At 44.6% G+C, this 17,342-nt stretch overlaps 1 protein-coding gene across 1 annotated transcript; it reads left to right on the top strand.

Annotated features, from left to right (window-relative positions):
* The first annotated feature begins 19 nt into the window (after positions 1–19).
* Positions 20–15,834, top strand: abcg8 (ATP-binding cassette, sub-family G (WHITE), member 8). The gene is made up of 13 exons (XM_038975275.1): positions 20–247; positions 4,691–4,795; positions 7,488–7,635; positions 8,314–8,552; positions 10,775–10,907; positions 11,156–11,425; positions 12,145–12,289; positions 12,432–12,524; positions 12,702–12,901; positions 13,006–13,082; positions 13,852–14,119; positions 14,317–14,444; positions 15,260–15,834. Exons 1-13 carry the CDS (start codon positions 38–40, stop codon positions 15,395–15,397), a joined length of 2,154 nt encoding a protein of 717 aa, XP_038831203.1. The 5' UTR covers positions 20–37; the 3' UTR covers positions 15,398–15,834.
* The last annotated feature ends 1,508 nt before the right edge of the window (positions 15,835–17,342 follow it).

A 17,342-nucleotide genomic window follows, 5' to 3' on the forward strand; every position in this document is an offset into this window, starting at 1 on the left:
TAAAGAGAAAGGTAACAATAAGTCACAGGTCTCCCCTATGCTGTGCAGCCAGTCTATGTCAGCCTGGGAGAGGAGAGGGAAGACCAGGGAGACATACAGACTCAGAATCAACCAGGCATATGGGGCACTGACCCCTATATCAGAACTTCCACCACCGCCTACAACTCCACAAGCCATGTATACTGGAGGGACAGACAGCAGGCCAGATCCAGAGACAGGGATCGTTACCGGTGGCCCCCCACAGACGGTGAGTCAATGACGATCTACAGACCAGCTCTGACCTTCAACACAGGTACAGTGATATGGGACAGGACACACAGAGGCCGAGAAACAGACTGGGAAAAATTAGTTCTTAGGTTCATTCACTTGTTTTTTTCTATATGTTTGGGTTTAGTTTGAGTTTCTATGATTTCCGTCATTGACTCAATAAGCTGTGTAAGTCCATAAGCAAACAAGAAAATGCTCATCCAGAAGCGGCGTTCCTTGCGCCAGTTGACTAATGCAGGAAAACTTAAATCAGTTTAACCTAATTTCTACCAGCATGTCACATGTGCAACCAGAGCAAAAAAAACTCTAGACCACCTTTACTCCATGCAAAGAGATGTATACAAAGCTCTCCCTTGCCCTCCATCCGAACACTAATCCGGACGCTTATAAGAAATCCCGCTATGCCCTCAGACGAACCATCAGACATGCAAAACGTCAATACAAGACTAAGATTGAATCCCACTACACCGGCTCTGACGCTCGTTGGATGTGGTAAGGCTTGCAAACTATTATGGAGTACAAAGGGAAACCCAGCCGCGAGCTGCCCAGTGACGCAAGCCTACTAGACTGGCTAAATGCCTTTTATGCTCGCTTCGAGGCAAGCAACACTGAAGCATGCACGAGAGCTCCAGCTATTCCAGACGACTGTGTGATCACGCTCTCCGTAGCCAATGTGAGTAAGACCTTTAAACAGGTCAACATTCACAAGGCCGCGGGGCCAGATGGATTACCAGGATGTGTACAATATTTTCAACCTCTCCCGGATCGGGTCTGTAATACCTACATGTTTCAAGCAGACCACCATAGTAACTGTGCTCAAGAATGCCAAGGTAACCTGCCTAAATGACTACCGCTCCATAGCACTCACATCTGTAGCCATGATGTGCTTTGGAAGGCTGGTCATGGCTCACATCAACACCATCATCCCGGAAACCCTAGACCCACTCCAATTCGCATACCGCCCCAACAAATCCACAGATGATGCAATCTTAAACGCACTCTACACTGCCCTTTCCCCCTGAACAAAAGGAACACCTATGTGAGAATGCTGTTCATTGACTACAGTTCAGCGTTTAACACCATTGTGACCACAAAGCTCATCACTAAGCTAAGGACCCTGGGTTTGAACACCTCCCTCTGCAACTGGATCCTGGACTTCCTGATGTGCCGACTCCAGGTGGTAAGGGTAGGCAACAACACATCTGCCACAAGGATCCTCTACACAGGGCCCCTCAGGGGTGCGTGCTTAGTCCCCTCCTGTACTCCCTGTTCACCCACGACTACGTGGCCAAGCACGATTGCAACACCATCATTAAGTTTGCTGATGACACAACGGTGGTAGGCCTGATTACCGACAATGATGAGACAGCCTATAGGGAGGATGTCAGAGACCTGGCAGTGTGGTGCCAGGACAACAACCTCTCCCTCAACGGGAGGAGCTGATTGTGCTACACAGGAAAAGGAGGGCTGAACACATACCCATTCACATCGACGGGGCTGTAGTGGAGCGGGTCGAGAGGTTCAAGTTCCTTGAGGTCCACATTACCAACAAACTATTGTGGTCCAAACACACCAAGACAGTCGTGAAGAGGGCACGACAAAGCCTATTACCCCTCAGGAGACTGAAAAGATTTGTCATGGCTCCTCAAAAAGTTCTACAGCTGCACCATCGAGAGCATCGTGACTGGTTGCATCACCGCCTGGTATGGCAACTGCTCGGAATCCCACCGTAAGGCGCTACAGAGGGTAGTTTTGTACGGCCCAGTACATCACTGGGGCCATGCTTTCTGCCATCCAGGACCTCTATACTGTACTAGGCACTGTCAGAGGAATGCCCCAAAAATTGTCAAAGACTCCAGCCACCCAAGTCATAGACTGTTCTCTCTGCTACCGCACGGCAAGCGGTACCGGAGCGCCAAGTCTAGGTCCAAAAGGCTCCTCAACAGCTTCTACCCCCAAGCCATGAGACAGTTGAACAATTAATTAAATGGCTACCCGGACTATTTGCATTGAGGCCCACACACTGCTGCTACTGGCTGTTTATTATCTATGCATAGTCACTTTACCCTTACCTAGATGCACATATTACCTCAATTACCTCGACTAACCTGTACCCCCGCACATTGACACGGTACCGGTACCCCCTGTATATAGCCTTGTTATTGTTATTTTATTGTGTTACTTTTTTTACTTTAGCTTATTTAGTAAATATTTTCTTAATAACCTCTCTGGGATATGTGCAACGCTAGCATCCCACCTCGCCAACAGCCAGTGAAATTGCAGGGCGCCAAATTCAAAACAACAGAAATCCCATAATTAAAATTCCTCAAACATACAAGTATTATACACCATTTTAAAGATAAACTCTTGTAAATACAGCCACAGTGTCCGATTTCAAATAGGCTTTACGGCGAAAGCACACCAAACGATTATGTTAGGTCAGCACCTAGTCACAGAAAACCATACAGAGGGCTCACAAAAGGAGAGAGCTCACAAAAGTCAGAAATAGCGATTAAATTAATCACTAACCTTTGATGATCTTCATCAGATGGCACTCACAGGACTTCATGTTACACAATAAATGTGTGTTTTGTTCGATAAAGTTAATCTTTATATCCAAAAACCTCATTTGAAATTGGTGTGTTACGTTCAGAAATGCATTGTCTGAAACAAACATCCGGTGAAAGTGCAGAGAGCCACATCAAATTACAGAAATACTCATAATAAACATTGATAAAAGATACAAGTGTTATGCATGGAATTATAGATAAACGTATCCTTAATGCAACCGCTGTGTCAGATTTCAAAAAGGCTTTACGGCGAAAGCACACCTTGCGATTATGTTAGGTCAGCACCTAGCCACAGAAAAACATACAGCCATTTTCCAAAGAAGGAGAGGTGTCACAAAAGTCAGAAATAGCGTTTTAAATATTCACTTACCTTTGATGATCTTCATCGGAATGCACTCCCAGGAATCCCAGTTCCACAATAAATGTTTGTTTTGTTCGATAAAGTCCATCATTTATGTCCAAATACCTCCTTTTTGTTCGCGCGTTTAGCCCAATAATCCAAATGCTCAATGCGCGATCGCTTAGTTCAGACAAAAATTCAAAAATGTTATATACAGTTCGTAGAAACATGTCAAACGATGTATAGAATCAATCTTTAGGATGTTTTTATCATAAATCTTCAACAATGTTTCAACCGGACAATTCCTTTGTCTTTAGAAAGGAAAAGTAACGCAGGTAACTCTCATGGGCGCACGCCTGACTGAGCTCATGGCATTCTGCCAGACACCTGACTCAAACAGCTCGTATTCTCTCCCCCTTCACAGTAGAAGCCTGAAACAAGGTTCTAAAGACTGTTGACATCTAGTGGAAGCATTAGGAAGTGCAATATGACCCCATAGACACTGTATATTGGATAGGCAATGACTTGAAAAACTACAAACCTCAGATTTCCCACTTCCTGGTTGGATTTTCTCTCAAGTTTTGCCAGCCATATGAGTTCTGTTATACTCACAGACATCATTCAAACAGTTTTAGAAACTTCAGAGTGTTTTCTATCCAAATCTACTAATTATATGCATATTCTAGCTTTTGGGCTTGAGTAGCAGGCAGTTTACTCTGGGCATCTTATTATTCAAGCTACTCAATACTGCCCCCCAGTCCTAACCTGTACCCCCGCACATTGACACGGTACCGGTACCCCCTGTATATAGCCTTGTTATTGTTATTTTATTGTGTTACTTTTTTTACTTTAGTTTATTTAGTAAATATTTTCTTAACTCTTTCTTAAAACGGCATTGTTGGTTAAGGCTTGTAAGTAAGCATTTCACGGTAAGGTCTACACCTGTTGTATTCGGCGCATGTGACAAATAAAATAGTAGTTGAATATTCATGCTACTCTAGAGAAGTGGCAAGGATCTGCCTATCTATCTCTAGGCTTTTTAAATTACATAATGGTGACATGTAGCTCTGTTTGAGTGGACCCTGGACAGGCTGGAGGTCTCCTACACGGTTTACCAGAATGCTATATAACCTTTTATCACACACCACTCAGTTTAGGATCCATTTATCTGGAATCATAACTAATCACTTTTATACAGGACTCATCAGAACCGTCCGATAAAGTGGTAATTAAATCCATTGTGCGATGCATTGGTGGCCAGAACAATGAAGCCTCTAAAGATACACCATTTTTCTTAGATTTGCTGAGACAAATGTCTGGCAGAATATACTAAGAGAAATACAAGGGTTTATTACCATAGTAAATAAGGTAAATGGATGCCAGTGAACATATAGTTACGATATGTGAATGGCCCTCTGATAAGTGAATGGTATGTGTACACAGTACAAAACTGAGTAACTTCTTGACCGCTTCCTCACTCAGTAACCTACAGTAACCTCTACTTCTTCCTTAGAGAGGAGACACTGAGCTGTTCTCCTCTTCTGAAGAGGACAGTAGCCTGTACTTCACCTACAGTGGAGGTCGCAATGAGATAGAGGTCAGCAACCTGCACTATGAGGTAACAACACCTTTCTCCCACTCTATTCTTTCTCTCTACTCTTCCCAATTTCCCTATGCTCCTTATCACTGACTGTATCAGTCTCAGTTTTGCCTGCCTTTTACATTCTGTCAGTATTGTAATAAAGCTCTCTAGACCACCTGAGAGGTGGGGCAAGTACTGGATAGAGCAGAATAGCTGTGAAGCTGCCACCACCTTTGTTTGACCGGTATGGTCCGTCGTCAGAGGATAAGACACAACAAAACTCAACACAGATATAGCAAAAAATTATCTTTATTAAATATACAATTTCATATTTTTATGAAATGCTAGGCTACCTGCTAAATTCCTGTAGTCTCTGTAACCCAGTCAGGATTGCTGCAATGACCCTAATAATGTAAGGCAAACAGGCTATTAAGTGGGGAGGCAAGTAGCCTAGTGGTTAGAGCGTTGGGCCAGTAACTGAAAGGTTGGTGGATGGAATCCCCGAGCTGACAAGGTAAAAATCTGTCTTCTGCTCCTGAACATGGCAGCTAACCCACCACTCCTAGGCTGTCATTGTAATTAAGAAGTTGTTCTTAACTGACTTGCCTAGTTAAATAAAGGCAATTTTTTTTAAAGAATGTGCGATAACGCACTAAAAAGTGACACTACACACACACTAGTGAGATATACGTTAAGGAGAACTGATTTGGTTACAAGGTTCTAGTACTACTTCACTGCAAACCGGGCCAAGCCCAATGAAATGTAATTGTACAAACATGCAAATTCTCTGCACACAGGGGCATAATAGCCTACACACAGTCCAGAGACCCACAGTCACAGTCCAGAGACCCACAGTCACAGTCCAGAGACCCACAGTCACAGTCCAGAGACCCACACCTGATAATAAAGACATAGAACCCCTCCCCCACTTTGAGCTACATGGTCTGCAATTCTGTTCGACCCACATAACCCACACTTTAAAAACTATACATTTAAAAAGACTAGGCCGACGAAAGAGAACATTGACATAACATTTAACATTTAAATGTAACTTTTAAAAACGCATAGCTCTCCCAGCTGATGGGATAGCTAATTCATTTGCATGTCAAAGAACACGCTACAACGCGAAACGTGGTCTGTTCTCAAAAGCAGGAGAGGTGGCTCGCACTCCTACCGACCACACTATCTTATCCGGTTCCCCAAATCCCCCCTCACTACCTGTCTTCATCACCTGCTGCCCTACCCAGCAGCGAATGACAACATCTCCCCGTTTAAGGTGCAATGCGTTATCAGGACAGAGAAACCACACACATGCTGATACGGAGCACTCCAAATGAAAGACAATGGACAAATTTACAAAACTCCTAAAGTGATGGTTATAAAATTAACCAAAACTTGTTTCTCACAAGTGTATCAGGTTGTGAACTCCGCAAACAACGTTTCCACTCCAAAAATGAGAACAGTAAATGACTGTAATACCTGCATTAACAGAAATGTATGTAACCAAATGACGGGGATAAACAGTACATTTACAAGGCCTACTGGTAGCATGTAACGGGGAATTGATAAAACTGAACAATCAAAGGGCAAACATTATACACAATGAAACAATGAATGTGCTAGAATTGGCGGGAGACAGTGGAGCACATTCTAGAGGGCTGAGTGCATTCCTCCCCTTCTTCTTGACTCAACATTTTGAATTATATTCACACATGCTTTTCCGCAACTCAATAATCAGCTAAGCATATTGCCAGGCATTGGCCTACACACTTGTGATTTGAAACAATCCACAACAATTTTTTTTAAAGAGCTAATGATCCTCTGTGGCTAAGTCAAGCTCTCTGGTAAAGTATTTAGAATTATTTTATTTTGATTGAAGTAATTATATAATTTGGGCAAAACATCAATTTACTTTATGGGAAGGCAGCATCCTAACAGTGCCCTGTGCACCCGCCAACTTTCCTTTCTAATTCGCAAGCGGCTGAAACCAGAGATCTGTATATAATGTTGCTCATGTCTCCACCCTAACAATGCAAGTAGTTGTCCCAAAGCCAGTAATGCGATAAGCTTAGGTCTGCATATGATACCCATAGAAACGCATTGGATTTATTCAGGACCGATTTTGGCGAGTGAGCCCTCGAGGTCGCTACGCCGCATCCTCTCTGCTGAAACTGGCGAGTGAAACAGCGCCCCTCTGTCTTACTATATGTAGCCTATGTATCTGATGCTGTCTGGCTAGAAAAAGTATGACATGCTATACTCTTTTTGTCCGGACAGCATCAGATACAGGTTCTACACATACGGAGACAGAGGGGCGCTGTTTCACTCGCTCGGATGCTTTATCTGAGATTGATGCGTCTTTCTGTCGGCGTGCGTCTTGGTCAATCTTTCTTTCCACGTGCGTCTTGGTCAAATAAATTATCTATATTTTATTTGGACGGGCAAGGAGGTACGGTAGGGCGGTCCAGGCCCCGCCCATAACGCCGGCCCTGCTCTGCCTTATATCAGTTTCTCACAGAGTCACAGGCAGAGACTTGCAAGCAGGCACAGGTGCGAGCAATTAGTTTACATTTACATTTTTGTAATTTAACGGACGCTCTTATCCAGAGTGACTTACAGTGGTTTATGATTTAGTGACATCCTCCCTTACAAGCTGTCCCACAGCTTCACCACAGTATCAAAAAGTCTAATGTGTGTGTGTGTGTGTGTGTGCCTGTGTGTGTGTCAGGTGGACACGGCTGCTCAGATCCCGTGGTATGAGAAGCTCTCAGAGTTTAAGATGCCCTGGGAGATGAAGGGAGACAAGCAGACAGCCATAAACAAACTCAACCTGCGAGTCCGCAGTGGCCAGATGCTGGCCATCATCGGTAGCTCAGGTACATACACAGCTACTCTCCACAGGAGGCAGCACTAATCTTAGCTCTGTTTTGTCAACAACTGGCTGTACTTCTACATGAGAAAGATATGATTCAAGATAATTTACTCCAAATGGTAGACAGCACAGTAGGCCTACATTTTTTGTTTGTTTTAGGTAAGGGGTTAATTGTTACAAATAGTACAATTTGCCCCCACTACAAATCTGAGTCTTGTGAGAAAATACAACAATAATTATTGTCATCAACTATACCAATCAAAAGACCTCTTCTTACTGATAAAAATGATATATTATTAGATATATGGGGAATGTTCCACAGGTCAATATTCAAAAAAGAGAGGCGGCAAGAATATTTCGAATTCAGCCTGAAAAGCAACAGACATATTTATGGATTTAAGCAAAACTTCCTAGGCATGTAGATACACTAACCAAGCAGAAGCACATTGAATAAGAGCTTTCTAAGCGTGAGTTACTTAGTTGTTGCTTTGTGCACTGTGTTACTTTGTGCCCAGTCTCGCCTAGTTACAGTTTGTTCCAATATCCAAACTAGCATATCACTTCTAATGCATTCCCAATACATAGCTTAATCTAGTGTGGATATTCCCCAAACAGTTATGGTCTGATGATGACTATGCAAAGATATGCCTTATAACCTCTTTCATATCCTGTCCCTCCACAGGTTGTGGAAAGACCTCACTGCTGGACGTCATAACGTGTCGTGATGAGGGTGGCTCCATGACGTCTGGCCAAGTGCTAATCAACGGGCAACCTAACAACCCAAAGCTGGTGAGGAAGACCATCGCCCATGTCCGCCAGGACGACCGCCTGCTGCCTCACCTTACTGTGAGGGAAACACTAGCCTTCGTGGCTAAGCTACGGCTACCCACAAACTTCAGCCAGAAACAGAGGGACCAGAGGGTAAGCATTGGTAACTTCCCAGGTCATGTCACATGGGAAGTTATAGCAGTGTTCTTCCCAATCCCAGGGACTCAGAGGGTGTACAGGCTTTTGTTCCAGCCCAGGACTAACAGACCTGATGTTCTGTTCCAGTCCAGGACTAACAGACCTGATGTTCTGTTCCAGTCCAGGACTAACAGACCTGATGTTCTGTTCCAGTCCAGGACTAACAAACCTGATGTTCTGTTCCAGTCCAGGACTAACAGACCTGATGTTCTGTTCCAGTCCAGGACTAACAGACCTGATGTTCTGTTCCAGCCCAGGACTAACAGATCTGATGTTCTGTTCCAGTCCAGGACTAACAAACCTGATGTTCTGTTCCAGTCCAGGACTAACAGACCTGATGTTCTGTTCCAGTCCAGGACTAACAGATCTGATGTTCTGTTCCAGTCCAGGACTAACAGATCTGATGTTCTGTTCCAGCCCAGGACTAACAGACCTGATGTTCTGTTCCAGCCCAGGACTAACAGACCTGATGTTCTGTAAGTGCTGGGCCAGAACAAAAGCCTGCACACCATGAGGACCATCAACGTTATCCAACAATGTACACTGAACAAAATTAAACGCAACATGTAAAGTGTTGGTCCCATGTTTCATGACCTGAAATAAAAGATCACAGAAATGTTCAATACGCACAGAGCTTATTTATCTCAAATTCTGTGCACAATTTTGTTTACATCCCTGTAAGTGAGCATTTCTTATTTGCCAAGATAATCTATCCACCTGACAGGTGTGTGGCATATCAAGAAGCTGATTAAACAGCCGGATCATTACACAGGTGCACTTTGTGCTGGGGACAATTAAAGGCCACTCTAAAATGTTCCGTTTTGTCACATAACACAATGCAACAGATGTCAACATCGTTGCAGAGAATTTGTCAGTAGGTCCAACCATGCTCACAACCGCAGACCATGTGTAACGCCACGCCAGCCCAGGACCTCCACATCCGGCTTCTTAACCTTCGGGATCGTCTGAGACCAGCCACCTGGACAGCTGATGAAACTGTGGGCTTGCACAACCGATGAATTTCTACACAAACTGTCAGAAACCATCTCAGGGAAGCTCATCTGCATTCTCGTTGTCCTCACCAGGGTCTTGACCTGACTGCAGTTCGGGGTCGTAACCGACTTCAGTGGGCAAATGCTCACCTTCGATGGCCACTGGCACAATGAATCTTGGTTTCAACTGTACTGGGCAGATAGCAGACAGAGTGTATGGCCGTCGTGTGGGCAAGCGGTTTGCTGATGTCAACGTTGTGAACAGAGTGCCCCATGGTGGCGGTGGGGTTATGGTATGGGCAGGCATAAGTTACGGACAACAAACACAATTGCATTTAATCGATGGAAATTTGAATGGACAGAGATACCGTGATGAGATCCTGAGGTTCATTGTCGTGCCATTCATCCGCCGCCATCACCTAATTTTTCAGCATGATTATGCACAGCCCCAGCCTCAGTTCTTCCATGGCCTGCATACTCACTAGACATGTCACCCTTGAGCATGTTTGGGATGCTCTGGGTTGACGTGTACAACAGTGTTTTCCAGTTCCCGCCAATATCCAGCAACTTCGCACCGCCATCGAAGAGGAGTGGGACAACATTCCATAGGCCACAATGAAAAGCCTGATCAACTCTATGCAAAGGAGATGTGTCGAGCTGCACGAGGCAAGTGGTGGTCACACCAGATACTGACTGGTTTTCTGATCCACGTCTCTACCTTTAAAAAAAAAGAAGGTATCTGCGACAGATGCATATCTGTATTCCCAGTCATGTGAAATCCATAGATGAGGGCCTAATTAATTTATTTCAATTGACTGATTTACTTATATGAGCTGTAACTCTTGTTGCATGTTGCTTTTATATTTTTGTTCAGTGTAGAACTTAAGTAAAATCATAAACAAGCTCCATACACTCTTAGAAAAAAGGGTTCCATAAGGGTTCTTCAGCTGTCCCCATAGGATAACCTTTTTTGGATAACCTCTGTGGAAAGGGTTCTACATGGAACCCAAAAGGGTTCTACTGGGAACCAAAAAGGGTTATTCAAAGGGTTCTCCTATGGGGACAGCCGATAAACCCTTTTAAGTTCTGGATAGCACTTTTTTTTTCTAAAAGTGTAGGAATTATGATCATCATCATAACACTTCAGCTGTTTGTCATGTGACTGTGGCTGCACTGCCTGTATAGGTGGATGACGTCATTGCAGAGCTGCGTCTGCGACAGTGTGCCCACACCCGGGTGGGCAATGACTTGGTGAGAGGGGTGTCTGGGGGAGAGAGGAGGAGGGTCAGCATCGCTGTGCAGCTGCTCTGGAACCCTGGTGAGATCTAGAATGAGGGAGGGCAAGTAATGAAGAATGCATCAATGACTTATTTTGAAATGAGTGGACATGCGTTGATATAATCCAGATGGAGATGTTTGCTCCCCTCAGTACTGTAATTAACATACATTACCTTTATGCAATGTTACTGTACCTGTACTTTTAACTACTTCAGATTATCATTGTACCCAGATCCCTGTATTGAGCACAGTAAAAGGCACTAATCTTATCTCATTCTCTGTGTGCAGGTATCCTGATCCTAGATGAGCCCACGTCGGGGCTGGACAGCTTCACGGCCCATAACCTGGTGATCACTCTGTCCCGGTTGGCCCGGGGGAACCGCCTGGTACTGCTGTCCGTCCACCAGCCGCGCTCAGACATCTTCCAGCTCTTTGACCTGGTGGTCCTGCTCTCCTCTGGCTCAGCCGTCTACTGTGGGACCGCTAAAGACATGGTTCCATACTTCACAGCCCTGGGACACCCCTGCCCCCGCTACTGCAACCCCTCCGACTTCTATGGTAGGTTAAGGTAAGGGATATACTGTACGTTGGGTATACTGTATCAACGGGGCTGCCGTGGAGACGGACAAACATGTTAAGTTCCTCGGCATACACATCTCCAAGGATTTGAAATGGTCAAACTACTCTGACACCATGGTGAATAAGGCTCGACAGCGACTCTTTAACCTCAGAAGGCTGAAGAAATTTGGCCTGTCCCAGAGGGCTCTCACAGTGTTGTACAGGAGCATCATCAAGAGCATACTGTTCTGTCGGGCTGTATCACAGCCTGGTATGGCAACTCCGCCGTTGACCGCAAGGCACAACAGAGGGTGGTATGCTCAGTCCAGCGCACCATTGGGTGCCTGTCCTCCAGGACACCTACAACACCAGGTGTTGCAGGAAGGCCAAGAAGATCATCAAGGACCTCAGCCACCCGAGCCACGGCCGGTTCTCCCCGCTTCCATCACTCAGTACTGGAGGATCATAGAAAAACTAACAGACTGGCCAATAGCTTGTACCCCCAGACCATCAGGCTGCTGAATAGTCAGCTATCTGTTTCCCATGTTCCTCTCCCTTTTGACACAGACGTTTACCCTGCCAGAACCCCAATGGACATGTATCATGCTGAATAGCCACCACTACTCCCTTCTAATCTAGAAAGGGGAAATTGTGAAGTCAGTTGAGTGTATCTGAATGTGTGTGTGTACCTGTGATCATGCGTGTGTCCATCCCCTCAGTGGATCTGATAAGTATAGACCGGCGCAGCCCAGAGAGAGAGGCTGAGTGTCTGGAGAGGGCCAGGGTGCTGTCAGCCCAGTTTGTGGAGAAGGTGAGAGGGACAGATGACTTCATGTGGAAGCCAGAGGAGCCAAGCACAACCCTGTGAGTCTCTCTTATGAAACCTTCTGAGACCTTCTCAGAGACCTTCTTAATGTACTCTTTTTAATGCATTACATTAAACATCTTCTTTTGCTTTACATCATTGTAACAACCAAGTGATTCTGTTTGTCTGTCCCCCACACAGCACTCAGTCCGCACCTCAGGAGGAAGTGATAAATATATCCAAACAAAAGGACCGCCTGCCAGGCCGACTACACCAGTTCTCCATCCTCATCAGGTAAGATGATGATGCATTTGGGACATTCTGTCTCAGTTTTCTGAGAAATCTTCCATTCACATGAATGCATGATTTACGCAAATGGCCGAGTTATGTGCATACATCTTAAGATAGGATTCATCCCAGTGATCTGAGAGGAGAAACTGCAGTAACGGTGAAAGTGCTTCCTCCTCACAGGCGGCAGGTGCACAATGACTTTAGAGACCTGGTCACTCTGCTGGTGCACGGCTTCGAGGCTCTGCTCATGTCTCTGCTGATTGGCTTCCTGTACTTCGGGGCGGGGGAGGAGCGTCTGTCGATCCAGGACACAGTCGCCCTGCTCTATATGATCGGAGCTCTCACCCCATTCGCTGTGGTCCTGGACGTCATAGCAAAGTGTGAGTGGCAGCCACAGTGACCAATCAGAGTGCTCAGTTGAGAGTGAAAGTATCCATCATGAGCCAATGAGTGTTGTTCCTTGTGTAATTTTGGACATCCGCAGGTCACACAGAGAGAGCCATGTTGTACCATGAGCTGGAGGACGGCATGTATAACGTCACATCCTACTTCTTTGCCAAGGTAACAATTCACACTACTACCTCAGGGTTCCCCAATTGGTGGCCCGTGGGCGATTTTATTTGGCCCCCCAAGTTTTCTGAGCAAAAAATAATTACATTAAAAAATATACTAATAAAATACATATATATATAATTTTCGTTGTTGTAAAATCACCAGGAACTCAGTTCAAAGTGATTTTAATTGATGAAATCTGTTCCCAAGTATTCCCACGCATAAATAGAGAGGCCTATGTGAACGTATCCCACCCAATGTAGTCAAGGTTTGAAATGATTCCACTTCTGTCAAATACGCTATCTGTTTGGGCTTCTTGCAGTTTACAAATGATTTATAACTATGTTCTGCCGCCTGACCATCCCCTCAAGAAAAGAATCGGCCTGCGGCTGTCCTGGTCCTCTGTAGCTCAGTTGGTAGGGCATGGTGCTTGCAACGCCAAGATAGTGGGTTAGATTCCCGCTACCACCAATACGTAAAATATGTATGCTAAATGGCCAAAGAAAGAAAGAAGAATTTACAGTGGTTCTCAAAATGTTGGTTTACACATGAACCAGTAGGGGTCAGTATAGGACCATGCTTGCCTGACCTTAGTGAGGATTTCATACTGTTGTGTAACAACCCTGCAAACAGGACACACATTTTTCACAGTGACAAAAAGCAATGTAGCCACAGTATTTACATGCTATGTAAACTGTGGTCCAGTGTAAGCAGTTGTTAGTGAGAATATTAGTTAATGTGATGCAGAAATGTAAATGTGTGCGTATGTCTCATCCAGGTCCTGGGGGAGCTTCCGGAGCACTGTGTGTTCACGTTGGTCTACGGCCTACCCATCTACTGGCTGGCTGGCCTGAACCAGGCCCCGGACCGCTTCCTACTCAACTTCCTGCTGGTGTGGCTCATGGTGTACTGCAGTCGCAGCATGGCTCTGTTTGTGGCTGCAGCCTTACCCACCCTGCAGACATCAGCCTTCATGGGCAATTCTCTGTTCACTGTGTTCTACCTTACTGGAGGCTTCGTCATTAGCCTGGAGAACATGTGGTTAGGTGAGGAGGACACAAGTCTCTGCTCTGGTCTCCTACATTTGCCACATTCTAGGCCTTTTTTTAATGAAGATTCTATAGGGCCACATGCAATACTAGCAATCCCAATCCCTTAGAAACATATGACAGTTTACATGAGCATGACAATATGGGACCCTCTATCTTGTGTGTAACGTGTACTCTGCAACATCTCTCCTCAGTGGCGTCCTGGTTCTCCCATGCCTCCTTCATGCGCTGGGGCTTTGAGGGCATGCTGCAGGTCCAGTTCAGGGGACTCAAGTACCCTGTCTCCATCGGAAACTTCACCCTCAACATCGATGGCATACATGTGAGTCATTAGATATATAGCTCTCCAGTGTGAGACGACACATAGTACTGTAAATATATAATATATATAATATATATATAAATATAATAACATATATATAATATCTGCCATTAAGCAGACATAATTATTATGATTTTTGACCCCCTTCTCCCTAATTTCATGATTACGATCTTGTCTCATCACTACAACTCCCCAACCATGCCCACCACAAGGAGTCGCTAGAGTGCAATGAGCCAAGTAAAGCGCCCCCCCGCCAAACCCTCCCCTAACCCGGACAATGCTGGGCCAATTGTGCGCCGCCCTATGGGACTCCCGGTTGTGACAGCCTGGGATTGAACCCAGGTTGTAATGACGCTGCAACACTGCGATGCAGTGCCTTAGACCGCTGTGCTACTCAGGAGGCCTTAGCAGACACTTTAATCCAAAGTGACTAATAGTCTTTTTTTTAACCTTTATTTAACTAGGCAAGTCAGTTAAGAACAAATTCTTATTTATAATGATGGCCTAACCCGGCCAAACCCTAATCCGGACGACGCTGGGCCAATTGTGCGCCGCCCTATGGGACTCCCAATCAGGGCCGGTTGTGATACAGCCTGGAATCGAACCCAGGTCTGTAGTGATGCCTCTAGCACTGAGATGCAGTGCCTTAGACCCCTGCACCATTCGGGAGTCCATAAGTGTACATACACTTATGTATGAGTGGCCCTGGGAATCAAACCCAATATCCTAGAATTGCAACAACATGCTCTACCACCTTAGCTACAGAGGACCAACCATATAGTATAATGATATCTTTGACCTTTTTTTCTGTCCAGGTGGTGGAAGCTATGGATATGAACCAGTACCCTCTCTACTCCTGCTACCTGGTTCTCATCGCTGTCGTAGTGGGCTTCATGCTGCTCTACTACCTATCACTCAAATTCATCAAGCAGAAGTCCAGCCAGGACTGGTGAAACCATGGTTACAGAAACCAGTCTCTCGTCTCATCCTAAACGGACTGTAAAACGAACCAATGCTCGTTTCAGTACCACCCTCTGCCATTGGATGGCAGCAAAGTACTGCATTCTGTGTAAATTAGTTTCAATGAGGGATTAAAAAAAAATTCTTGGCAAATGATTTGAGCGCCACTCAAGCTTTCCATTTTACATCTTTTTTTCTTGTTTTCGTTTTTAGTGCTTAATCTTTTTTGTATATGTAAGGTTATTAAGTTTAACAATATGTGTACCAGTAGAAGGTCTAGTAAAAGCTAGTGAGAGGTTTAGTAAAGTCACACTGAAAAGGGGTTGGTGTTGTAGATTGGTAGATTATGTACATTTTGCACTGGTGCAAAAGCCTGATAAATGTACAGCGGCCATGTTTTAGATTAAAGGATTAAATCAACTGGAGTACATCCGCTTGAGTTATGTTCACATTGTGCCCCTTACTACGATTCCAGACATGTAATCAAACCCAGTCTAATACTGCCATGGAATAAACCTGTCTTCCTTACATACATGTATGCAATTTAAGGGTCAAGAGTTGAGATCTGAGGGATATTGAAACTTGGCATAAGAAAAACTAATATTCTTAATGCAAGTTGATAAGAGGTCAGTGAGTATCTTAGACTAGTCATAACTGCGTGTATAAACTTTGCACATCTGGATTTGGGGATTTTCTCAAGCTCTGTTAAATTAGATGGGGGAGCGGCAGTGAACTGCAATCAAGTCTTTCCACAGATTTTCAATGGGATTCAAGTCTGGTCTTTGGCTGGGCCACTCAATGATTTTCACATTCTTGTTCTGAAGCCATTCCAGTGTTGCTTTGACTGTATGCTCAGGATTACTGACATGTTGGAACCTAAATCTTCTCCCTCCAGTCTAAGGTTGTTTGCACTCTGAATATAGGCAAATCCTTGAGCACCTGCTTCAATGTTGCCTTTATCCTTACCAGTCTCCCAGTCCCTGCCACTGAAAAGCATCTCCATTGCATGATGCTGCCAACACCATGCTTTACGGTAGGGATGGTATTTGACAGGTGATGAGCTGTGCCTGGTTTTCTCCAGACATGGCACTTTGCATTCAGGCCAAATAGTACATTTATCTCATCAGACCACAATCTTTCACCTTATACTGTCTTTTACATGCCTTTTTGCAAACTCCAGGCATGCTGTCATGTGCCTTTTTCTCAGGAGTGGCTTCAGTCTGGCCACTCTCCCATAAAGGCCAGATTGGTGAAGTGCTGTAGTCTTGTCCTTCTGGCAGCTTCTCCCAAGGAACTCTTTCAGTCTCTACAGCACTTCACCAAGAGTGGTCATTGGGTTCTTGGTCACCTCTTTGATCAAGGTCCTTGTTGCCCGGTTGCTCAGTTTGGTTGGACGGCCAGCTCTAGGAAGTCTGGGTAGTTCCATATTTTCCAATGATGGAGACCACTGTGCTCGCGGAAACTTTCAACACTCTAGAAATTGTTTTATAGCCTATAGTTTCTGCTCTTACATGCACTTTCAACTGTGGGACCTTAGACCAGTGTTTCTAAATCATGTCCAAACTATTTAATTGGCCACATGTGGACTTCAAGTTGTAGTGAAATATCAAGGATGATCAAAGGAAATTGGATACACCTGAGCTCAATTTGGATTGTCATAGCAAAGGGGTGTGAATACTTATGTAAATTTGATATTTCCTTTTCAATACATTAGCAAACATGTCTAAAAACATGTTTTCAATTTGTCATTATGGGGTATTGTGTGTAGATGGTTGAGAAGAAAAAAAACGATTTATTATATTTTTTAATTCAGGCTGTAACAACAAAATGTGGAATAAGTCAAGGGGTATGAATACTTTCTGAAGGAACTGTAGATGGCTACCTACATGTACACCATTTCCCTTTGAAAAGTGTCTCCAGAAAAAAAACAAGTGTCAG

This window comes from Salvelinus namaycush, chromosome 35, assembly GCF_016432855.1.
Source record: "Salvelinus namaycush isolate Seneca chromosome 35, SaNama_1.0, whole genome shotgun sequence".
Taxonomy (NCBI): domain Eukaryota; kingdom Metazoa; phylum Chordata; class Actinopteri; order Salmoniformes; family Salmonidae; genus Salvelinus; species Salvelinus namaycush.